This window comes from Grosmannia clavigera (genome assembly GCF_000143105.1).
Source record: "Grosmannia clavigera kw1407 unplaced genomic scaffold GCSC_140, whole genome shotgun sequence".
In the NCBI taxonomy this organism is placed as follows: Eukaryota; Fungi; Ascomycota; class Sordariomycetes; order Ophiostomatales; family Ophiostomataceae; genus Leptographium; species Leptographium clavigerum.
In genome coordinates this window covers 3,662,168-3,685,315 of record NW_014040801.1, presented here as the reverse complement: position 1 = coordinate 3,685,315, position 23,148 = coordinate 3,662,168, and the positions used below count along the sequence as shown (strand labels likewise).

At 56.2% G+C, this 23,148-nt stretch overlaps 9 protein-coding genes across 9 annotated transcripts; 4 read left to right on the top strand and 5 right to left on the bottom strand.

Annotated features, from left to right (window-relative positions):
- Window positions 1-54: 54 nt before the first annotated feature.
- Window positions 55-728, bottom strand: CMQ_670 (monothiol glutaredoxin-mitochondrial precursor; the record flags this gene model as incomplete). The annotated part of the gene is made up of 2 exons (XM_014317749.1): window positions 55-633; window positions 705-728. 2 exons carry the CDS (start codon window positions 726-728, stop codon window positions 55-57), a joined length of 603 nt encoding a protein of 200 aa, XP_014173224.1.
- Window positions 729-2,289: 1,561 nt separating this feature from the next.
- Window positions 2,290-4,479, top strand: CMQ_824 (ATP-dependent RNA helicase; the record flags this gene model as incomplete). The annotated part of the gene is made up of 1 exon (XM_014317903.1): window positions 2,290-4,479. One exon carries the CDS (start codon window positions 2,290-2,292, stop codon window positions 4,477-4,479), a length of 2,190 nt encoding a protein of 729 aa, XP_014173378.1.
- Window positions 4,480-4,758: 279 nt separating this feature from the next.
- CMQ_356 (acn9 family domain containing protein) lies at window positions 4,759-5,305 on the bottom strand (the record flags this gene model as incomplete). The annotated part of the gene is made up of 3 exons (XM_014317435.1): window positions 4,759-4,853; window positions 4,930-5,029; window positions 5,096-5,305. 3 exons carry the CDS (start codon window positions 5,303-5,305, stop codon window positions 4,759-4,761), a joined length of 405 nt encoding a protein of 134 aa, XP_014172910.1.
- A 2,664-nt stretch (window positions 5,306-7,969) lies between these two features.
- CMQ_1114 (uncharacterized protein) lies at window positions 7,970-11,494 on the top strand (the record flags this gene model as incomplete). The annotated part of the gene is made up of 1 exon (XM_014318193.1): window positions 7,970-11,494. One exon carries the CDS (start codon window positions 7,970-7,972, stop codon window positions 11,492-11,494), a length of 3,525 nt encoding a protein of 1,174 aa, XP_014173668.1.
- A 691-nt stretch (window positions 11,495-12,185) lies between these two features.
- Window positions 12,186-13,324, bottom strand: CMQ_1118 (u1 small nuclear ribonucleoprotein; the record flags this gene model as incomplete). Its single annotated transcript, XM_014318197.1, has 4 exons — window positions 12,186-12,490; window positions 12,571-12,981; window positions 13,049-13,150; window positions 13,315-13,324. 4 exons carry the CDS (start codon window positions 13,322-13,324, stop codon window positions 12,186-12,188), a joined length of 828 nt encoding a protein of 275 aa, XP_014173672.1.
- Window positions 13,325-13,687: 363 nt separating this feature from the next.
- On the top strand, window positions 13,688-14,521 carry CMQ_955 (endosomal cargo receptor; the record flags this gene model as incomplete). Its single annotated transcript, XM_014318034.1, has 3 exons — window positions 13,688-13,888; window positions 14,020-14,140; window positions 14,199-14,521. 3 exons carry the CDS (start codon window positions 13,688-13,690, stop codon window positions 14,519-14,521), a joined length of 645 nt encoding a protein of 214 aa, XP_014173509.1.
- Window positions 14,522-15,009: 488 nt separating this feature from the next.
- CMQ_1238 (tpr repeat protein) lies at window positions 15,010-15,884 on the top strand (the record flags this gene model as incomplete). Its single annotated transcript, XM_014318317.1, has 2 exons — window positions 15,010-15,292; window positions 15,415-15,884. 2 exons carry the CDS (start codon window positions 15,010-15,012, stop codon window positions 15,882-15,884), a joined length of 753 nt encoding a protein of 250 aa, XP_014173792.1.
- A 246-nt stretch (window positions 15,885-16,130) lies between these two features.
- On the bottom strand, window positions 16,131-18,090 carry CMQ_671 (mis12-mtw1 family protein; the record flags this gene model as incomplete). Its single annotated transcript, XM_014317750.1, has 5 exons — window positions 16,131-16,677; window positions 16,729-16,915; window positions 16,981-17,278; window positions 17,725-17,942; window positions 18,003-18,090. 5 exons carry the CDS (start codon window positions 18,088-18,090, stop codon window positions 16,131-16,133), a joined length of 1,338 nt encoding a protein of 445 aa, XP_014173225.1.
- Window positions 18,091-19,305: 1,215 nt separating this feature from the next.
- On the bottom strand, window positions 19,306-21,217 carry CMQ_683 (bzip transcription factor; the record flags this gene model as incomplete). Its single annotated transcript, XM_014317762.1, has 3 exons — window positions 19,306-19,624; window positions 19,675-21,004; window positions 21,142-21,217. 3 exons carry the CDS (start codon window positions 21,215-21,217, stop codon window positions 19,306-19,308), a joined length of 1,725 nt encoding a protein of 574 aa, XP_014173237.1.
- Window positions 21,218-23,148: the final 1,931 nt, after the last annotated feature.

Sequence of the window (23,148 nt, the reverse complement as noted above, 5' to 3'; positions counted from 1 at the left end):
ATGTACTTATGATCATCCTGTCTGTCATTGCAGCTTGTATATTCTGTTCATTCCTCATTCCTTCTTCTCCTCGACCAGGGCATCTTCCTCACTGGCGGCGATGAGCACATTCTTCTCTTCGAATAGCTTGGCGAGGTCGCCGCCCTGGTGCATGGAGACGAGGATGTCACAGCCGCCGATGAATTCGCCGTCGACGTAGAGCTGTGGGATGGTGGGCCAGTCCGAGTACTCCTTGATGCCGGCGCGCAGCTCCGGGTCCTCCAGCACGTTGAAGGCGGAGAACTTGGCCGGATCAACACCCTGCAAGCCGAGGATCTGGATCGTCGCTCGCGAGAAGCCACACTGCGGCGTCTCTGGTGTACCCTTCATGAAGAGCACCACGGGCGCCGACTTCACAGCCCGGTCAATGGCCTCGCGCGTGTGGTCCGAGAGAAACCGCCGCGTGCCGGGAAAGCTGTGCTGGAAGAGGGCGAAGGAGGCGGGAGAGGCGACGGGGGCAGAGGGCCGGCGGGATGACAACCGGGCGACTGTCGAGGTCGAGAAGAAGGAGGGCGACGATGCTGCCAAGCAAGTGGGCGCGAACACGGAAGACGAGCAGGCGGCCGATGGACGGCTTCCCAGGCGGCCGAACGGCTGCAACAAGAGTATAAGTCAGCAAAGGCCCTTTCTCTCTCGCAAACAAACAGCACACACGTCATACATACCCTCGTGATGGTCCGCGACAACATGGTGGGCAGCTTTGAGACGGGGCTGTCGAAGGTGAGGAGCAGCGAAGAGTGGGTTGACGGATTGAACGTCCGTCTGGATTTGTCACCAATGCTGAAAAATAAGGCTTGCCGCTTGCATTGTAATCCGGACCGCCCATTGGTCAGCCGAGTTGCCGTCAAATGATGTAATCGGGCAGAGTAGGAATTGTGTCGTTACGACTAACACATTATATGATTACATATTCATATACATGTTATATTGAGTCCTTGAGTCTGATCATTGGCTCGATGAACTATTGGGGCCATACTTGGTCTGCTGTTGATAGTTGGCGAGTCGAGTCGGCTCTGCCATTTCTTGCACTTCTGTCAGTCCCCAATGGAAGCAGTTATAAACTAGTTTGTCCTGATAAAGTTGGAATGTAAATAACTCTGTACTAAATAATGTTTTTTTTGTGTGATTTGTTAATCGAGCCAATAGTCTCCGGTAATTCGGTATCAATTCAAGTCTACAAATTGTCCTTTCCAAAGGTGATTAATTTGGTATCAGCTATTGTTGAGTGCGGGAATGGAGCACACTGTGCGTTTTCCGGCTAGGGTTGGCCCTGCGCGTTCTGATTGGCCAGAATAGAGAAAAGTGGGGAATAGCCCCAGTGAAATCTCTGCGCCACAGAATCAGTGTAATGTAGCTTTTTCTTCCCTAGTACAACACGCAGATCACCACCTTCATGCAGGCAGACCCATACAGTGCCTTCCCCTTCCCCTGTCATTAGCTAAGTTGTGACAGCTATCTATATTAATTTTAACTCCTTGTCAATTTCACTGTAATGCACCTTTTTTGAAACTTGGCATTCTACCGTATCTTGCATCTTTTTGTCCTTTACGAGGAACGGAGTTTACTGGTAATACAGTTTTTTTTATACAGGGTGACAGTAAATCATGGATTATTTGCTACTTCCGCTCTGTAACGGCAACAGCTAAACTAGAATAGCTAAATGGATTGTTGACTGCTTCCGCCTATTAAGCACAGATGTCCAGGTGCATGCTGAAAATGAAATCACTACTGCTCGATTCTGTCTTTGTAGACGCCTTTCTTGATTTACCGAAAGAGCTCTGGCCTCATAAGGAATCATTGAAGGCCTTCACTATTCTACGACGTACGACGTACAATCTTAGATAGAGATACTCTTAAGTCTATGCTCTGTACGGAGTATGTTGTCAGATTCTTTCCCATCATTCGGGTGCTGAAGCGCTCAAAATGCGTAACGTCGTGTCATTGTCAAGGATGAGGAGCACGTCCTTTTTTTTTTGCAGAACCTGTCAAATTTCTCCGCGTGACGACGTCACAGGTAGGGCCTCTCAACCTTAAAGAGCCCGGGGTATCCTGTGAAGCCCTGGGCTGTCGGAGAGGGCGTGACGACAATTATGCAGTCGATTTAGATCTACACTCTCCTAGGACACCTTCCAATCACCATTGCAAAAATTGTTACATAATCAAACGACCGATAAGATAAGCCCAAGACAAACTTATTTTTTTCCAGACTACGATGCAGTAGTGTTACAATGACGACGATCGACACAGCAAATGGCCAAACGCAAAGCAACATCGACCGCGGAGGGGCAGGCGAAAAAGGCACGCGCCGCCAAGGCGGAGACGGACCGGGGCCTCACAGGAAATTCTGCGTTCTTTCGCAGCCGTGAGGCCCTCCCTGTGACGGCCTACCGCGCCGAGATTCGGCAGGCTCTGCGGGATCACGATGTGCTCATTGTGTCGGGCGAGACCGGCTCTGGCAAAAGCACACAGCTGCCACAGTTCCTGTACGATGAGCCATGGTGCAGCGGTTTTATAGCGGTCACCCAGCCTCGGCGTATCGCCGCTACTACACTAGCCTTTCGCGTGGCCGACGAGATGAACACACCTCTGCCTCAAGGCTGGCTTTCAAAGTCGGCCACGGGCCTCGTCGGCTACTCGGTGCGCTTCGACTTCAAGATTCCGAGAGGCACCAGGATCAAGTACATGACCGAAGGCATGCTGCTGCAGGAGATGTTGGGCGACAAGACTCTCGAGAGATACAGCGCCATTGTCATCGACGAGGTGCACGAGCGCAGTCTCAATGCCGACCTGCTGCTCGGCTTCCTGCGACAGCTCCACACGAGCGGGCTGCAGCGGAAGGGTGGAAAACTAAAGGTCGTCATCATGAGCGCCACAGCCCAGGTGGAAAAGTTCCGGGACTTTTTCCTGGGCGGTGGGGACAGCGAGAGCAAACCGCTGGATATCAGCGCAACAGAAGCACAGGAGCCGTCATCACAGCCGACCTCGCCACCATCACCGCCATCACCATCACCACCACGTGTCTGCATCCTTGCGATCCCCGGTCGCCAATTTCCCGTCAAGATCATCCACACCCGCCAGCCAGTCCCGAAGCTGGATGCGGCTGTCGTTGACAAGGTCATACAGATCAACACAGAGGAGCCGCTTCCGGGCGACGTGCTGGTCTTCCTCTCGGGCCAGGACGAGATTGAGAACATTGCGAACCTCATTGCTGAGCGTGCGGCCACGCTCGCGTCCGACGTGCCCCAGATCGAAGTGCACCAGCTCTTCGGCCAGATGTCGCTGGAAGACCAGGCCAAGACGATCCAGCCGGCCAGCAAGCGGTTCACGCGCAAGGTCATCCTCGCGACCAACGTAGCCGAGACGTCCATCACGGTGCCGGGTGTCCGGCTGGTGATCGACAACGGCAAGCACAAGCAGAAGCGGTTTGACGCGCGTCTGGGCATGGACACGTTGATGGTCGATCCTATTGCCCGGTCGTCGGCCATCCAGCGGGCCGGTCGTGCCGGCCGTGAGGCGCCTGGCAAGTGCTACCGTCTGTACACGGAAGAGACGTATGCCGGCCTCGACGAGACCGAGCTGCCCGAAGTCCTGCGCATTGACATGCTGGATGCCGCGCTGACCCTGGCATCCCACGACATCCCCGAGTGGTGGGACTTCCCGCTGATGGACATGCCCGACAGCACCGCCATGGAGGCGGCAGTGATGATGCTGTATAGCCTCGGAGCCATCGACGACCGCGGCGCCATCACAAAGGACGGCCGGGTTGTTGCGCGGCTGCCGGTGTCGGCTCCGTACGGACGTGTGCTCTTGGCCGCGGCGGAGAACGACTGTCTCCTGGAGGCCATTGACATTATCGCCTGTCTCACCGCCGGCGACAACATCTTTCTCCGGCTGCAGACCGAGGACGACTTCGAAGAGGTCGAGCAGTTCCGCGAGGAGCTGTGCCGGCGCGAGGGCGATCTCCTCACGTATCTCACCACGCTCCGGCAGTTTGCCACCATCAAGAAGGCCCAGAAGGCCAAGTCCTGGTGCGAGCAGCGGCGGATCCATCGGCGCAACCTCAACCAGGCCATCCGAATCCGCCTGCAGATGCGCCGTCTGCTCGTGCAGCTGAAGCTCCTGGACGCCGACGCAGGCAAGGATCTGGACAGCCAAGAGTTTGTGCCGCTATCGTCAGAAAAGACAGACGCCCTCCTCAATTGCTTCCTTCTCGGTTTCGCATCCAAGTCGGCCCTGCTGGCACCCGATCTCAGCTATGTGTCGACTGTGGGCAAGCACGTCATGCACATCCACCCTTCCAGCGTTCTGCACGGGCAAAAGGGACATGGAATCATGTACATGCAGAACGTGTTCACACAAAAGAACTACGTCAAGCATGTCAGCCGGGTGGACCCAGAGTGGATTATCTCGGCCGTTCAGAAGACGTTGAAGAGACCTTAGCCATATGCCCGCTTCCTTGTTTTGTTCTCGCCTTTGCTGCCAGGCTTATATATTATACCCTATCATCGCTTTATAGAAGATGGATTGGCAACAAGGTGCCCCCTCTGTCGTGTAGCATGTCAGCCAATTAGAACTAGAGCAAATTCTCTCTGTGGGTGGACAGGCGTTGAGGACCAGCCAGGAGAGGCTTGATTGCATTGTTTGAGTTTTGTATATGTTTGTTTTTGTCTCCATCTATACTTGCAATACTCACCGTTTTGGATTAAGAAACTGCAATCATCAAGAACTACCACTTTCCTCGCCCTCGTCTGCTTCGCCGCTCCGGTGCTTTCTGATTGCCTCCATGAGCTCATACAACTGGCCGATTTGCTGGTCTGATTGTGTCAGAAAGATAAAGCGGGAATTGATGGGGTACAAAGAGGAGTTACTACGAGTTAAGATCTGACGTACCATTCATCTTGGATACCTTGACGGGGTCCAGTTTCTCGCCCACCCACGAGTCGCCCTCGATTTTCTGTGCATACAGCTGCCACTCGGTAAGGAAGCCGATCTGTCCGCGGTCAGCCACATTGGCTAGCATATATAAAAAGAAAGGAGGGAGGATGGAGCCGCCTACCAGATGAGCTGGGTTGTCGACCTTTCGGTGCGCTCGGAACTCCGCCTTGACATACTCGTCCCCCAACATACGCATGTCCTGTGGCAGATGATTCCGGTGGGCCCGCAGAAGCCTCCGGTATAGCGGAATAGGCGGGAGCACGGCCATGGGCGGTGGCCGTAGGCCAGCCTTGGAGGCAGCAGAGGCCAATAGACGGGCCGTCGGCAACATGATCAAGACGGAGGTGTGGTTTGCACGTACACGCTAAAAACTTTGGGAGGATGGCCTGGTGATGGGGTTCTCTACTCCTTTCAGACAAGAATATCTCAGCGCGCCGGTAGCCTCTAGGAGTAGCAAGACGTGAGAATGTAAATTGAAGCTGTAAATTTCAAGTGGGGCCGTTATATTCACCGTATTGACACTGTACTGTACACTGTACTATACTGGCAACGACATTTCTAGCTCGAAGAGATGAGCGCACCATTGGTGAGCGATGGCACTCACTGAAACATTTGGCAACTTTCTGAGGTGAAGTGCAATAGCTGTCTGCGTGAGTGTAAGGAGGCTGATTTCGATATAAAACTTATATCTTACACGAATAAACAACCGTTATGAGTGACTGATACAGAGTACATACATTACCGGCAGCTGGCAATTTTCTCGTCGACGCGCACCACCACAGCCACAAACCTCCCTGTCGGCCATGGCCGAGTCTTTGCAACAATTTACAATATCTTTGAGAGACACACGAGCACTGGTAGAGTGTTTGTAGAGACGAAGATCGTGGAAGTGTACGGCTACGGTCCCGGTGACCTGCTGGCTCCAAACTCTTGATCAATGCCTGGCTATGACAGATCGCGCGTCGTCTTTGTTCATCTCGCCATCGTGTTTCGTCTTGCCCCTAGAAAAGTTACCGAAAGGGGGGGTCGGGCGTTCGGGGCGCGGCGGACGGCTCTACCGGCGATACTCGTACGAGCCTCTTTGCCAGAACCACCAGAGGACACTCGTCAAAGCAGGAAATACGGCAGTGGGGGGAGACCTTGGACCCCTCGAGGAACAGTGACGGACGCGGCCCATGCTTGAGATTGGCCTGCACACCCACTCCGTCCTGCAGCAGAATGCATAGGCTGGCCAATCAGACATGCAGGAAGGCTGGTCTCTCAAGGCTGCACCTCTTTGCCCCCTCTGTGGAGCCATCCTCGAACCGTTCTGCAGACTCTGCATACGCAGAAGTTCCATACGAAGCCCGTAAAGGACGCACGAATCCAAGAGCAGGAAAGGTAGGGAGACTGCTCACATCTGCTCGTGACCGTTGGTGCACATAGACGCGTTGGGCTACTTCCGTTAGCAGTGCGCTATAATAGGAGCAATGAGCCCGGATTACCGCCTCGGCCCCTGTAGTATATTGCGTACTTTTTCTTTCTTCCCCTACTATATATGCACTGCCACGGGGTCGGACAAAGCTGAAATCTGCATGTGGATGGATATCTCTGCAGCCACGAGAGCTGACTAAGAGTATGTGGAATGTAGAAAAAGCAACGCGAGCAAGGAGGTGTTCTCGGACCTGTTGCAGCCCGTTACCCCGTGCTGAAAGGTATTGACAAAAAAAACAGATACTGAGTACTCCGTACTCACATGGCAGAGAAACCGGTAATTCGGGTGGCAGGAAGGGCAACCACCCGGACATGCCAACTTAGTGGGACTGTTTGCGTAGAAGGAGGCAGGGCCGCTAATGCAGCAGAAGCCCGTGAGCGGGGCCAATGACAGACTGGAGGAAGGAGATGGCCGACTTGGGCGACTTGGCCTGACCTTCTGAGGACCTGCCCTCTCCTTCCCTGTCAGCGCGTAATTCTTACAGAACACAGCACGCTGTTGCCACTGTTCCCAGCGTGCCGACTGCTAATACGGAGTACATCTTAATCCATTCACATTGTTGAGCCGTTGTTTCCCTCGTGGGTTTGCTAGCCCGCCGTTCCAGCCCCCGACTCTTTTCCCATAATCCGGATATCGTGCGCTCTCTCTCTCTTCCCCCACTCTCCACTTACTTCGTATCGACTCCCCCGATCTCGTTGCCAGCCACTTCTCCCCTACGTCGTAGTCGTCCTCGAGCCATGTGCTGGAATGCGACAGCCCTGCTTACTGGATTTTTGACCCTGACAACTCTGTGATTGGCGTATCAAGGCGCCAACTCGTCGACGGAAAGGATTTTACCCTGCGGTCAGACTACACGAGACGACGCCTCAACCAACGGAGACAGGCAGCTCTGCTACGGGCGGTGACCCTTTTTTCCTTGTTGGGGACTTTGTGCTGCTCGGACGGTCCGCTTTCGTGCTTCCTATCGAATAAGCGACAAACAAGCAGAAGAGAAGTCGGAAAGGGCAGCATAGTCGCACAGCCGTTGTCCTGATACCACCTGCTTCGTGTTGCTGCGCCTGGTTTCCTGCTTTCTTTCTCCCACCCGATCTCTTTCATGCACCTACTTCGTACTGCGCATCTGTACCCCGACGCTCTTTCTTTTGCCTCGTCCTTGGATCAGCCTTTGTCCCTCCTGGCTGGGGTGCCATCTCGTCCTCTGGATCAGACAGTCCCCATTTAATTTCTGTGGTGCCTGCGTTAGCCCTGGCCTTTGTTCTCCTGCCTGCTGTTCACCTCCAGCAGACCAAGTCCCGCCTGGGCTACAACGCTATATTCTTTCACGCCTCGCCTTGTTTCGCCTCATCTCGCCTCGCCTGCCTCACCCATAGCCCTTCGTCCTTTCACCATGCGCTGCAGGATGGTCCTCACGGTGCTATCGATTCACGCATAGGGGAGGACGGACCATAGCTGTCGAATTACTTCGACTCCAACACAACACGTTGTCTGCTTTGACGTGCTATGTCGGCTACCTCAGAGAATATGCCTTCGCCAACTCCCCGGCGAGGGCCGACTGTCGATCTAGAGCCACCACCGGCATTACAGGCAGCTGCAGGAAACCACCAGCTGCTGTTCAAGAAACACAAGGTGCTCCCGCACCCAAGGAAAGATGCTTCCTACGCTGGCCTCCGCGGTCCTCGTCCTATGGCATCGTCTGCTGCTACGATGTCTGCTGTCAACGGCGCTCTCTCCGATGTCGACGCGCACCATCTCGGTTCCCATGCTGCGAAACGGCACAAGGAACTAGGAAACGGCCCCGACTTGCCTCCTACACCTCCTGCGCATTCGCGGAATTCGTCATCGAGCTACTCGATCCTGCCGTCCAATGCCACGTGTGTACAGAGTCTCGAACGCAGCTCCGAAAATGTCCAAATCAAGCCGCCGCCACCGATCACGCCAACAAAGCAGATGAGTCCCCCGACGCCGGACGTCACTCCTCCCAGCATTGTTGGGCCAGAAAGCCGTCCGAAAGGCCTGGCCATGCGGACTGTCGTTCGAGAACGTGGATTCTCCAAGGGCACAAATGATTCTCAATCCGAGTCGTTCGAGACTGCTCCTGAAAATCCATCGTCGGAAGAAGAGGATGATAGCGATGGTCGGTCAACCCTGCGGCACAATGTGCCCTCCTCGGTCAGGACGTCGGAAAGCACTGTTCGGCGTATCGTTGTTGCAACTGAAGTTGATGATGCTGTCATGGCCGGAATGACGGCCAACGAAACGGCCCCGACAGGAGCTGCCCAAAACGCCACAATGACTAAAACAAGGCAGCCACTTGCCGTAGGATTGGGCCTTGGCTTAGAGTCTAGTCCTGAGGGGAGTCTGACGCTCCAGACCAAACGAGACTTTGTCAGTTTTGATGGCGAGTGGGTCGCTACAGTAAATGACGAGGTAGTTCAGGAATGGGATGGCAACCTTGATCGGAATGTTGTCGTCGCTCGGAAGTGCCGTGGCCCGCGTCAAAACGTTATTGTCAGTCACAGGGACGAGGTGATCAAGGACACCACGGCGCTTCCAACAAAAGCCGCGCTGGCTGTCCGATCCATGTCCCTCCCACAAAGAATTCTCACCTTTCCCCCGCCGAAGGAAAACGGTGAACAGCCAAGACGGTCCACGAAGGAAGAGCAGCCGTTGGCTTCTGCCGCAACAATAACTGCGCAAATGCCGTCTTCGAGCAGCGAGAACCGCCGGGTCTCAACCATATCCTCCAAGTCCACCGCATCCACCGTGATTGAAGCGTACCTGGTCGACGCGCCATTGCAGCGCCGGAAAACGCTGCGTCATGTGAAGAAGCAGGTCGCCCTTCGTGACTCCGTCTCCGATTTGTCTCCTACAAGTTCGGCGCCCCCGTCTTTGCTCGACGATGGGGGCAAGCAGCAGCAGCAACAACGGCGCCGCAACGGCGCCCAACACGACGTCAGAAGACAGGATAGCATACTGTCTACCAGCACTGTCCCTAGTGTGTCAAGCAGGAGTGCAAGGCGTGAAATACTGAAGGCGGGCGGCATTCCCGTGATTGTTGTGCCTGACCGGCGGTCGTCCACAAAGTCGACCAGTCGAGAGCCGTCATTACGTTCGACCAGCAGCCGACGGTCAAAGAGGAGCCAAAGTGTGTGTTCCGTTCCCTTGTCCCAGATCTCTGGTTCTAGAGGAAGGGAACCCTCGGGTATCAGCCGGAGGGGTCGTGCTTACTCAGACTCGGATGGATCGGCGCCTGGAGACCAGCGCACCTTGGATTACCCTCCTATCGTGCCGAGACGAACGTCGTCCCTGTCTGCTCCTACGAGCCGGAATGCTTCGAGGAGTGGATCGCTGACCTCCGAAAGCGTGAAGGCGCATGCGGAGCTCTTACAGTCCAAGCTCAAAGCACGAGAGGCAGAACTTCCGTCGGTTTTGTCCCGGCTATCACGGGAGGATGCGTCGGCGAAAACAAGCGATGATTCTGTGTTCGAGACTAAGGAGCCGAGGAAAGCTATGAACCGGGGCCCTGTTCGAGAAACTGCCCGCGTTCTGATCCCTAAAGTCAACTTGGCGACTGTGCCGGCACTGAAGACGGACACGCACGAGCGCGAGAATGGTTATGATGGGCATCACGACTTTCGAGCGCAGTTTGATCCCAACATGCATCTCTCTCCACAAAACACGCCGTTCTCGTTTGCTTCAGTCGACACTGCCACATCACACCATTCCCATGCTGAACTATCCGAGGCCATGGCGGTAAGCATTTTTGCGCACCAGAACACGTCCATCCTCATGGTAGACCATTCAACCCGACCGTCTGAATGCTCATCTGAGACACAACCGGATCGCGCGACGGACTCGAGCAGCAGCAGCAGGTCGAAGGACGAAGTATCTTCCGCGCCCTCGGTAGGGTCCAGTGGCCGATCTGGCCGGCTAGGTCGCACGTCGCTCAGACCCGACATTAAGACGCCTAGACGTAGTCTGGTGGCAGATGATGGCCTCGCGACTCCCCACCCGATCTTCTCGATGGATGATGTCGACTCGCCTCTGAGAAACCCTCGGGCGCCACCTGCTCCCCCAGCAATCAACTTTATTCCTGCGACGCCGTCAGGATTGACTCCGGCTCCAGATAAGAAGGCGCAGATGGGCAACTTTTTTGCGGACGAGTTTGAGGACAGACCGAAAAACAACGTTTCAACAGTTCTCAGGCGTGTTCTGAGCCGCGGTCGCCGCGCAGAGTACGGCCCGTCAGCCAGCCGGACTACAGGGCTCATCGGGCGCACGCTCTCATTGACAAGAAGCAGCCGCAGGGGTGGTTCGGGGCACAGACGATCCGGCTCTGTCAGCCGACGCAGAGGCGTCGGTCCGGACTCTGAGCCGGCCGACGAGGGCAAGCTGCATCCGTTCTGGAGACCGATGTCGTTTTACATGGGGGACGATGGAGATTTCGTGCGTGATGATGACGACGAAGACGATGACGACGAGTACTATCGGTACCCGCCGATTGACAACCGTCCACATGAACCCCGGAGGAGCCTTAGCTCACGGATGAAGAGGACGTTTGCGATTCTGCCACTCGATGACATGTACGACTCGTATCCGGCCACAAGCGACGAGTGGCCCGATCGCCGAACAGTCCGGCGCACTCCCAGCGGGAACTTGCGTGTAGTGAGGCATCGGGCCAGCGACGATGCTGCAGGCCAGACCGGGATGCGAGAGGCCGAACGACCACAGACGGCTCCCCGGCAACAGGTTGGGTTCTGGAGGACGCCGTCGTTTCTGAAGAGGAGGACGACTGATCCTCAGAGGGATGCGACAGGCGACAGCGCCAGCAACAGACACACAACATTTCCCTTTATCAGCGACAAGGCGGGTGAGCGTGGGCTGCAGTCGATCCCTCGGCGGATTAGCGAACGGCGTCGTGAAAAACGGAGCAACGAATTGCGGCAGAAGATCAGCGGACCGCAAGAGGTGCGAGATGGTGTTGGTGAGGTGATCCGGCGCTCAAACTACCGGGACGCCTTTACACAAGCTCAGATGAACTCGTGAGACTACGGCTTGATGATTTGATGCCTGTTTTGAACCTGTCAATATATGTATACTTTTCACGTCCGCAACGTTTTTTATGCCCAGGAGGAGGACCGTGGTGTCCAGACAGATACACACCTCCTCACGAGTTACGAACCGTTTATACTTGCTATTTGTTTGTTATTTCTATCTTGTCGATTTCCTTGATCTTTTTCTTTTCTCTTTAGTCTGTTTGCACGGATTTGCTTGTTTGGTCTCCCTTTCAGGCACCTCCCATGATACATTTCACGACACTTGATGATACATGGCAAGCGGATATCGTCCAGACAACTGGGCCTGGAGTTCTTTTCTGAAGAGCAACGTCCGACGAGTTTTATGTATCTGGCTTGCCTTATGAGTATATATAGCGTGCTGTAACGTCTGATACCATCTACGAACTACAAGGACTCAAGCGTCATCACGCATGGATATGAGCGAGGAGAAAAAGTCTGGCTTACGACATTAGCGTTGATTATATTTTGTATGCCATGCCGACCCCAAAACGCCATACCCAACCTAGACTCTGAAGACATAGATATACACATGCGGCTTTTGGCTAGTCGTAAGCAAGCTGCTGGTAAGAGGAACGAGGAAGAAGGCAAGATAGAAAACAAATAGGCGGTATAGGAAAGATGCGCAAGACGGAAAGACGGAGAGTATCGCGTCCACACGATCACCGATTTTCTCCGCTCTGCAGAGACGGCGGCATGCCGGGGCCACCCGGAACCATGAATGGTGGCGGGAAGGGAGGAAAGCCCTGCTGTCCGCCGGGACCAGTAGGCGGCATGCCGGGGAAGCCTGGAAAGCCAGGCAGCGGCATGCCTCCGGGGCCAGCAGCAGAAGACGAGCCCTGGCCGGGGATGGGAGGCGGAAAGGGGAAAGGTGGCATGCCCTGGACGGGTGAAGCACCAGGAGCTCCATTGGGGCCACCGGGGAACAGAGGAGGAGGAATGGGGAGGCCGCGAGCCGATCCGGGGACTGGATGAACAAATTTGTTAGCCGGAGGGAAGAATGGTCCAAGAAAGGAGTCATAGGAGAGAGAGAGAGTGAAGACGAACCCATGAAGGCGCCACCAGGCGGGGGAGGCAGTCCGGCGCTGCCAGGGAAGCCAGGCAGCAAAGGAGGAGGAATTCCACCGGGAAAGTTAAAGGGCAGCGGAGGTGGTGGCACACCGGCACCAGCAAAGCCAGGCAGGGCGCCGGAGCCGGAGCCGAGATGGACCGGACCTGAGGCGGCAGCACCGGGGGCACCTGGCGGGCCTCTGTTAGGGGCACCACCACCGAAGCCAGCAGCGTTGTGCATAAAAGGCGGACGGCCACCGAAGCCACCGCCACCACCAAATCGGGCCTGAGCAGCTGCATAGCCAGGCTGATTCTGGGGAAGCATGGGGTTGGCGTGGGCCTGGCCCTCAGCGGCGTAGGAAGAGGTGATGGAGTCGATCACAGACTGGGCTTTTTCATGGCCGATCTCTGGGAGGTGGGCGATTAGCTGTGCCGAGTCGAGGCTGTGAGAAAGAAAAGACGAGGGAAGACTTACGTTGGTAGTAGTCGACGACGTTTCGGAGATGGTTGCGGCCGCTGTTGTGGGCCTTGCGCACGCTCATGGAGTCGTGCGTGAGGTAGACATCGCAGTAGTCGCCTGAAGGGAAGCGGAGGGCAGGGTTAGAATCAGATGGGAGGGAGATAGTGAGGGTTTGTTTGCGAGCAGAAACGACGTACAGAAGACTGCAGCAGGAGAGAAGCGGCGCGTTAGCAGGCGGCGTGCAGAGCAGGACGGGCGGGACAAAGAAGGGCGCAGCTTACACTTGGGCATCTTGAGCGCGGGTGGGCTTCGCAGCGAAGCCTGGCCGTACGATGCGTGGGGCGTGAGAGGGCGGAGGGCGCGTTGAGGTTCACGGAGAGAACAGGACGGAAGTGGACGATGGACGATTGGCGTCGCAGTTGGAAAAAAAGCCCTTTGGCCTAATGCGTTATGTAATCAGAGCGCGATGACCGTCACGTGGACGCGTTGCAGGGAGTCTAGAGCCGACGGGCGGCAGAGCAGCAGTGGACACGCACTAATTAGGCCTGGGAACGCGACAGCGTAGCCTCTTTTTCCTCTGTTGGTATTCCGCAACAGCAACGTGCTCTTTTGACCGCCCTCTACGTTCGATCTTCTCTCTCCTCGCTCTCCGCCATGATGATGCCACAACTGCTGCGACAGGGCCTTGCAGGGCTTGTGCTGTTCGCAGCCGCCAGCGAGGCGCTCAAGCTGGACCTGCACCCGACCAACGGCCATGCGCGATGTATCCGCAACTTTGTGGCCAAGGACACGCTGGTGGTGGTGACGGCGACGCTGGACGGCCACCGGGGCGACGGCATGGTGGTGAACATGCATGTACGTGTGGCGAGCTCTCTGTTTGGTTTTGCTTTCTGTGTTCCGTGATCTGTGTTCCGTGTTCTGTTCTCCTTTAGTCCTTCCCTTTCCTCTCTCCTTTTCCTTCTCTTCCAGTGTCCTAACAGCTGCAGATCAAAGACGCCGTAGGCAACGAGTACGGCCGAGCCAAGGACATTGCCGGCGAGCAGCGCACCGTCTTCACGTCGCACGCGGACGCAGCCTTTGACGTCTGTTTTGAGAACATTCTGAACCGTGAGTGGAGGGGTCCTCTGGGTCAAGACCGGGCAAACACAGAGACTGACGGCGACAGACCGGAGCAACAACGACGGGTACCGCCGGGTGGAGCTCGACGTGGACATTGGCGCCGACGCCAAGGACTGGGCGGCCATCCAGGCGACGGAGAAGCTCAAGCCGGTCGAGACGGAGCTGCGGCGCATCGAGGAGATGCTCAGCGAGATCGTCGACGAGATGGACTACCTGCGCGTGCGCGAGCAGCGGCTGCGCGACACCAACGAGAGCACCAACACGCGCGTCAAGTACTTTGGCTTCGGCACCACCTTTCTGCTGATCGGCCTCTGGGGCTGGCAGATCATGTACCTGCGCGCCTACTTCCGCTCCAAGCATCTGATCTAGGGCCAAGGGCGCCGGTACTTTTCCTCTTTCGAAGCACAAGCAAAAACAAAAGGAAGCGTCTCGCCAGAGCGGCCGAGGCGGCATGACAACAAACACGGCAGAGACGACTGGGCACACGGAAGACATGCGAGACACGGACGGGCGAGGCTGGCTGGGCCTTGCCTGACAAGGGCACTGCTTTTTCTTTCTTCCACAGTGTATACGGAGTACAGACTATACTATATACAAATGACACGAGGCCTGATGCAAAACCGCGAACAGAAAAGACCAGGCGCACACACGTGACCTGCCGTTGGCTTGGAGAGGCAAGAGCGCAGAGCTGACGTTATAGGAGGCGGACTAAGCCGGCAATACAGGCGGTACAGCCGCGAAAACACGGCCGAAAATTGGTAATCCATTTCCATTCATTAGTACAGGAAGACAGCGATGGAGCAGTCAAACGTTCTCCTACACACAACCATCCGCCCACACACACTCGCCCATACACCATGGTCGTCCTGCGTCTTGCCCGTCCTGCGCGCCAGGCGCTACGGTCCTCGCTGACGGCTGCCGGCTGCTGCTGCCGGCGAAATCCCGTCGCTGCGGCCGTGCGGTTTGCTTCGTCGGATGGCAGCGACCGGAGCAGTGCGCCGCCGGCCGCACAGGCGGGACCTCTGGACGTGCTGGTGGACCACGAGCTGCAGCTGGGCGAGCTGCCGGGAGCGTCGTTCCGCGTGGAGCCGCTGCGACGAGTGGGCGAAGACCCGACCACGAAGCGGGCGCGATTGTTATGTGGGTTTTCTATCTTTCATTCTTCCTTCTTTTCTTTTTTCTTTCTTTCTTCATTCTTTCTTCTTTCTTTCTTCCTTTCTCTCTCTCTCTCTCTCTCTCTCTCTCTCTACTAACCCCCCCAGACCAGTCTCGCAAGCGTGGCACGCTCGAGTCCGACCTCCTCCTCTCGACCTTTGCCGCCCAGCATCTCGGCTCCATGACAGCCGCCCAGCTGGACGAATACGACCGCTTCCTGGACGAGAACGACTGGGACATCTACTACTGGGTCACGCAGGACGAGGGCGAGGCTGCTGAAGCTGCCCGGCTGGTTCGTGAGGCTGCCGGCGACAACGTCACGCCGCGCCCCGAACACGAGTGGGCACAGACCGTCGGCACGTTCCGGCCGGCCTATCGTCCTGTGCCCGCTCGCTGGCAGACTAGCGAGATCCTCCGCCTGTTGCGCCAGCATGTGCGCGAACGGTCTGCCGATGGCGCCCCTGTCGCCCGCGACGTCGTCCAGTCGGAGCCCGTCGTCGTTGCCGCCACCGCGGCTGCGGCCAAGAAAAAGGGCATGGCCTTTATGCCGCCGCTGTCGCACTTTGACAGAACCTGAGCGCGAGAGCATCGAGACGAGGACACACGATGCCGGACAGAGAGAAATGGATCAAAGCACGGGAGCCTCTCCTCGACCGTTTCGGCTATAGAACAGGAAAATAACAAAAACCAGGCCCGCCAAGAACCGTCATGCTGCTCGTTATGGAGAATACAAAGACAAAAAAGGGTGTATAGACAAAAAAGGAAGAGGGCTCAAGACAGCTTCTGGCTGATCCCTCTCTAAACAGCTCCCCCCTCCCCTTTCTCAGCTGCCACCCCCGCTGCCTCCACCCTGGTCGTCTGGCAAGATCCGGCCGAGACTGCGCAATACCTCCATCATCGGCAGTGCCTTGGTGCCCACGGCTGCCTTTTCGCGGTCCTCGCGCTCTTTAAGCCGCGCCGCGCTCAACCGCAGCAGCCGGTCCGCTTCCTGGCCAGCCACTGCCACTCGCTGGTCCAACACATGCACCCCGTACGCCAGATGGTCGATCTGGAAGGGCGCTGTCGTCTGCAACCTCTGCAGTCGCGCCAGCAGCTGCGCCCGGAATGCGGCTGCCGACGACAGCCCTGGAGGTGGCTGCAGTTGTGGCCGTGGTTGCTGTAATGTGCCTTGTGCTGGTGTTGCTGCTGGTACTGATGCTGATCCTGCGACCGGTATCACGGCCTCCAGCATCTTGGCTTCTTCCGGATCGAGCAACGTCGCGTCTGGTGCTGGCGGCCTTCTCTCTGCATCTTCGCTTGCACCATACAGCGGCGGCAGTTCTGGCAGTGGTTTTGCCAGTGCGAGCCACCGTTTCTTCTCTTCTTTCAATCTGTGCCGTGTTAGTGGGCATCGCCAGTTATTGTCCATCTCCGAAACGCACCTCTTTATCCGTGCTTCCAGCTCGGCAATCTTCTCTTCGTGCTCAATGTTCCGCGGGTTCGGCTTCAGCACCACTGTCTTCTTCCGCTCCTTGGCTAGCTCTTCTGGCATGTGGTCTCGCTCAAACCAGTTGGAGAACTCCGCCCGGCTGCCAAAGTCCTTGAGCAGTTGGTCCTGTATCGCCCGCGCTGGATGAGTCAGCATCCGTAGAACCCGAATCAAATCCCAAATCCCAAACCTCACGCAAACTCACCTCCCAAGATCGCGCTCGCGTTTGCTGATCCATGTGGCGGCTTCTCCGACAGCGCCCGCTCGCCGCACCACACCAGCAGCTGCCGCATGCGTCGTGGCTCCACCTGGTCCGCCTCGATGTGCTTGTAAAACTCGGCCGTGTCGACAGCCCGGTGCGGCAGCGCGCTGTGCCCGTTGTCGATTAGCGAGCTTGCCCGTCGCCCGCGCATTCCCACGCTGCTACGTCGCTGGCCGCCTGCTTGTCGTCGCAGCTCCTTGTTGCGGTTGATGATCGGCGTGTCGCTGAATGGCAGCGCTATCTGCCGCGACTCTGCCGCCGCCGTGTTGTCGTCGTCTTCGTCGTCGCCATCAACCACGGCCACGTCATCGTCCTCGTCGCCTTCCTCGTCGACTGCAGCTGCCACTCTCCTCGATCGAGCTGAAGTTACTGGTCCTGACGGCGTTGCTGCTGCTGCGATACCCCCGCTGCTGCCACGTGGTCTTCGCCCTCGCCCTTTGCGCGCTGGCTCTGCCTCGACTTCGACCGTCTTCTCTACGGACACACGTGCTTTCCGCGTGCTCGTCCGCGTTGACGCTGCTCTCCGCTCCTCGTCTGCCGCTGCTGCTGCTTTTGCCGCTGCACGGCCGCTGTCTTTGCCGCTGCTGTCGCGCTGCCCTTTGGCCGCCCTGGCCGCCTTGCCGTCGTCGGCTTTGCTGTCGTGCCCGTGGCGGCGCTGAGAGAAGCGATCGCCGGCGTTTCCGGAACTGGGGATGGCGGTGCTGGGGACGCTCGTCTGCGGCCCATCGTGTTGTGAAGCTTGCTGCTGTTGCTGATGCTTGTACGCCCGTTGGCCGTGCCCTTCTTGGGCCTGCTCGTCGTAGTCGTCGTTGCCGGCACCGGCTCTGGCTCGGCCGACGTCTTGACCTTCTTGGAGCCCCGGGTGAAGTGGAAATCACCATCCTGTTCATCGTATACAGCAGTGGCTGCAAAAGATACACTAGTTAGCACTACGACAACCATGCACCATAGCTCCTCTGACGTACCGGCCAGACGTTTGCTGTAGCGTCGATCGGACTGGTTGGTCATGCTCAAATCCTGCAGCGGTATCCGGGTCTGAATGAGAGTCGTCATGGATGGCACGTGTTGGAGCTGATCTCTCGTCGGCTAGGACATTGAGCGGGTGGTGAAACAAGATTTCAGGTTTCGATGCCGAGCCTCTCCAGAAATGCCCCTCGCTTTCGCTCTCGCCGTCGATTTCGGTCTCTTTCCCCCCTGTTGCCTGCCCGAGAGGGAAAAACGCGTCGGGAAGCCGGCTGAGCTCTTTTGTAGGCCCCCGCCCTCCGCTAGTAAATTCCGTCTGCTTGCGCCTGAAGCTGACACCGCAGAATCTCTCGGGTCCACCGCCTTTTCTTTCCCTCGTGGTCGCGGCGAGCCTGGCTTGGGCTCGTCTCGTCTCCGGCTTTGCCCCTGTCGCTGGAGCCGTCGTCGTAGTCGTCGTCGTCGTCGTCGCCGTCTTTTGCTGCTTCCTGGCGCGTCCCTCTGTCTCAACTGGAGGGGTGATGGTTCTCCAATGTCACGGCGCGTACCAAAATCGAGCGCCGACTTGTTGTCCAATATGAACCGTAGTGCCGTTGGGAGTTGCAGGTTGTCGGGTATCGTGTCGGATAGATCGTTACGGGAAAGTTGCCAATCGCCAGCCGTGGCAGAAAAAAGGAATGTCGCGAAATTGGGGCTTGACCGGGCTTGAGTTGCGGTGTTCCCACCTTTTCCTTGCACCTCTGGGCTCTTTTCTCCCTCCATTGTTTACGCGCTGCACCGAGCACCTGATTTGCTCACAGTTCCGAGCTAGCTATTTTCGGAACAAAAATCCACTTATCTTGGCCTGTCACGTGATTTTACGCATGATCACGCTTATGCTGCCGACATCGTCACTTTTGTCTGACAGTCCAAATTACTTCTTTTTACACCGCCGACGCTCCTTGTTTTGCCATCATATATCTTATATGTTCTGACACCATCATGTTCCGTACATACAAATGAGGGGACGAAATGAGAGGCCAGACAGGCACACCTCTACCGTCGCCGACCCACCTCAGAAAGACATAAGGCCGCCTGCAACCTCCTCGTTTTAGTTGGCCGAACCACCCGCTGCCGTGAACACCTATAACCTACCTCCTTGTATATGATATTACATTTCTTTAAAAGACACATATAGCGTCGCAGATATACCTTGCACGCCTCTTCCTCCGGCTCTTTCTAGAAGCCCACCTGTCCTTGGTCCGTTTCTCATCGGCATTGGATAGCTAGGCAGCACTGACAGCCTCCAAAACTTAGATACATGTTCGTCTAAGAGAACCGCCGCTGGTCGACCTGTGCCGAGATGGCCTGCTGGTTTGAGATTGTCGCCGCCATGCTGTACGGGTTGAGCTGACCGCCGTTGTACGGTTCCATCGACTGCTGGACAAAGGCACCATGCATGCCTTGTTGCTGCGTTATCGGGCAGTCCTTGTGGGCAAGCAGAAGTGTCTTGAGGTGGACGATTTCCTCACGCAACTGTGTGATCTGCGTAGTGAGAGACTCGTTTTCCGAGGTGAAGAGCTCCACTTTTGACTGCAAGCTTGCCAGCCATTGCTTCTTACGCTGTCGACATTTGAGAGCAGCGACCCTAGTGCCCATTAGCATCCACAAGTGTGTATGCGCATTTCCGAGACATACCTGTTTCGCTCGAGAAAGTTTTTGCGCTTCTCGTCTTCAGTCATCTTCTGTTTTGGCTGCCCGTCTTTGTCTTCCTCGTCGTCGGAGTAGCCATCCTCGTCTTCCATAGAAGATGGCGAGCCGTTGGTCTTGGCTCGCTTGCTAGGCGGACTGTTTTTCGTCGCCATCTCCTGTGCTTTCCGCCTACCGTTTGCTGCAGCACCTGCGTCAGAAGTTGAGTTGCGCTTGCCCCTACCTCTCCCGTTGAAACGGGGCGTCTCGCTCTTCTCCGACCCTGGGCTTCCAGATTCACTGGCCCCGTGACCGAAGCCGCCAGAGCCGTTACCCATCGTGGTCGGAGCCGCATGCGACGACGACCCGTTCATTGATGAGACGCCGTTGTGTGCAGGAGCCCGCTGTCTGTTGTCCTGTGGAGGTGCTACAGGCGTTTGTGCTGGCTGCATCGCAGCGACAGATGCGGACACGGAAATGGGCACCGGGACAGCCGTGTGCTTTATTACCGCCGCCTGCAGCGGTGGCGGCGGAACTGCAAACGAAGCCTGCGCCTGCGTACCGTTGCCACCCTGAGCCAGAAGATACAAGCCGTTGGCAGCATCCTTGTCGTGGGGATCGTACTGGCCACTTGCCAATTTGGATTCAGCCTTTACAGCTGGTACAGGCGCAGGCGCAGATGTGATAGAGGGATGTTCTTGTGGCTGTGACGTGATGGATGGCTGTGACGTCGGCGGCGCAATGTGCTGCTGACCGGACTGATGGGCCTGCTGGTCCCGTTTTGCGACAGCCGCGTTGATGGCTGTGCGATGGAAGTCTAGCGTGCTGGGGGTTGCGCTGCCGTTCTGCAACTGCGCAAAGAGAGCCTGCGAGCTGGGACTTGACGCAGGGAACATCGAGCCGCTTCCACCAGGCGTCAAACCTGTTCGCAGAGACGACTCGTTCGGTGTTGGAAAGCCGCCACGGAGATGGGTATCGGCATAATAGTCGCCGGCCGGGCCCGAGAGCATTGCTGGACTGAGCGGACCGGTCCTCAACGAACCACCTCCCCAGTTGAAAGGAGTTGTCCCGCCGCCAGGGAGAAGCGAGGACGGCGACGTCAAGGAAGCAACCGAAGGAAGCTTGGTGCCTCCAGGAGTTTCTGGGGCGCCACCGAATGACTGCTCAAAAGGATTCGGTTCCATGCTTAGGGAGCCACCGCTCTGTGTTGTGAAGTAGTCGGGCGTATTCCCGTTCTGCTGGTTGGGCCGAGGCGGAGGAGCAAGAGGTTTGGCAGTCTCGGTATCAGATGGCTCGACCTTCGAGGCGTCTGCGCGATTGGAAGATGCATTGTGACGGTCTAAAAACAACAAAGGAAAAATCAGCAACGAGCCATGCATAACTTCCCCATCGACTTCTACTGATTGGTTCCTTTTTCTGTCTGTTGCTCCTGGCATGACGCATTATAGAAGATGTGGCGTGAAAAGGGAAACGTACCTGTGTCGGCAGTTGTCTCGTTCTGCTTGGGAGAGTTTGTCTCCCCTTGGCTCGGCAAGGCCAGTGACTTTCCCATGATGACCAATATGGCGATGGCTCACGACGTAAGTATGACGCCCGCCGTCAATGTATAGCGCCTGTGGGTCGTAACAAGCTTTTTGAGATCTTTTAAACTTGGTCGCCGCGTGTTCAAAGCAAGATGACGGATGCACTTTGGATACACCCTATCCCGGTTTCCCTACGGACCCACGACTGGGACAAGGAGACGGACGAAAGGGAAGGCGACGGCAATCGACGATCTCGGGCAGGTGAATTTACAAGGAACAGTAACGAAACTTTTCCTGACGGCTGCGCATGCCAGGCGCGGCCACAATACAACGTTTAAGCGAGGGAATTGTTGAGACGAGAAAAAAATGCTAATATGATGACAAAAGAATGATACGGGTGAGGCGCGGGATGCTCCGTCGTAATGTCGTGATCTGTTGTTGTGGACTGCAGAATAGGGGCAATGAGACCAGCAGAATTGGGTGAAAAAAAGGTGACGTAGCTGGAGAAAAAGTTGCAGGAGGCAGGTTCTACAAGGGATGGCACGAGAAAATAAGGGCAGCCATGACGCACTCGACTCGGGGGAAAGAAACGCTTTCGTTAGAAGTGGGCCCCGACTGCCACATGTACAGTGCTGTGGCGTGCTTTCGTACGGTCAGCGCCGCGCGATAAAGTGCAGAAGGACGCTACCATACAGTGCATGCAACACGCTACGGTGGGAAATTACGAGTAGCTATTTCTGCAATTGCCCGGCCGGTACTTGCACAGTATAGGAAAATGATTTCGGCACGGCTGTGGCGACGCTTGTCGCGCTTATCGGCGCGCAACGGCGGCAAAGAAGACCAAAACATAACAGTGCGCCTTTCGCACACGACGGCGGATCGTACGAGTACGAGTAAGATGCTGGGAGGCGTTTCTCCCACAATAATTTCGCGTCCCGGGAACAACTGGCAGCCGGCATAAATGATAAAGTCTGCTGTGACGAAATTTCACCCCTTCGTCTTCCTCTCGCCTTATTATTATGTACGGTTCACGTCAAGCTTGCCAAATTGCGTCAGACGCTAGGACGTGTTTGGAAATGGGAGACGTGATTATAATATATGCCCCACTCACACGGATTTACTACCGTTTCGCCGTTGTGCTTTCGGCATCCTCCACACCCCTATTACGTCGTTTCTATTCTATGTTACTGCGTACTCCGTCACAGAAGGCCTATCGCGCCTGGAAGAGGGGCGGGGCGAATCTGGTTGCCAAAACAGCGAGTTGCGTCTGTTTTGGATCGTATCAGGCTACATTGACCGGATGCGCTTCTGGAGACAAGTGTTGGGTTAGAGAAAGGCCGGTGCAATGACGTAACCGAATAAACGGCCGGCCACAGAACACTGTTCAGCCCCTGCAAGCCGAAGCGAGCACAAATGCCACCACATACAAATCGATCGCCCACGCGCAGGCAGCACGATCACAGGTAAGGAACAGCAGTACGAAGTAGGTTCGCCGCATGCGCCATCTGCTTGCGAGTGCAAGGCACAAGTTTGATTCGTTGTGCCGGCACCATGCACTGTGCAGTGATTTGTCTGGCTAGTGTGATTTTAAGCTCAGCTGATTCGTCGCACTGGTACTGTATGACTCCAAATTTCTGCTGATAAATCAGCTGAACTCTTAATTTCTATTCTTTACGAAGCTCTGCAAGTTGGACGACCCATCAGCAGTGCAACCATGCTCCCATTCGTCTACTCCGTACTCCGTACTTTGCGCAAGCAAGAGTACGACGTAGCGAGTGTCGGTGAGCTCGCGAGGCACAACCGTCATGCTTCGCATTTACATGTCTTACTATGCACATGCATTTTGGGTAGCAGACACCCTGTTTTTTCCTTTTCTTTTCAAACAGTGTTTTAAAACCCCATACTCGGTAGAAGCGAAATAAAACGAAACAAATGATCTGCATTGGATTTTCATAAAGGG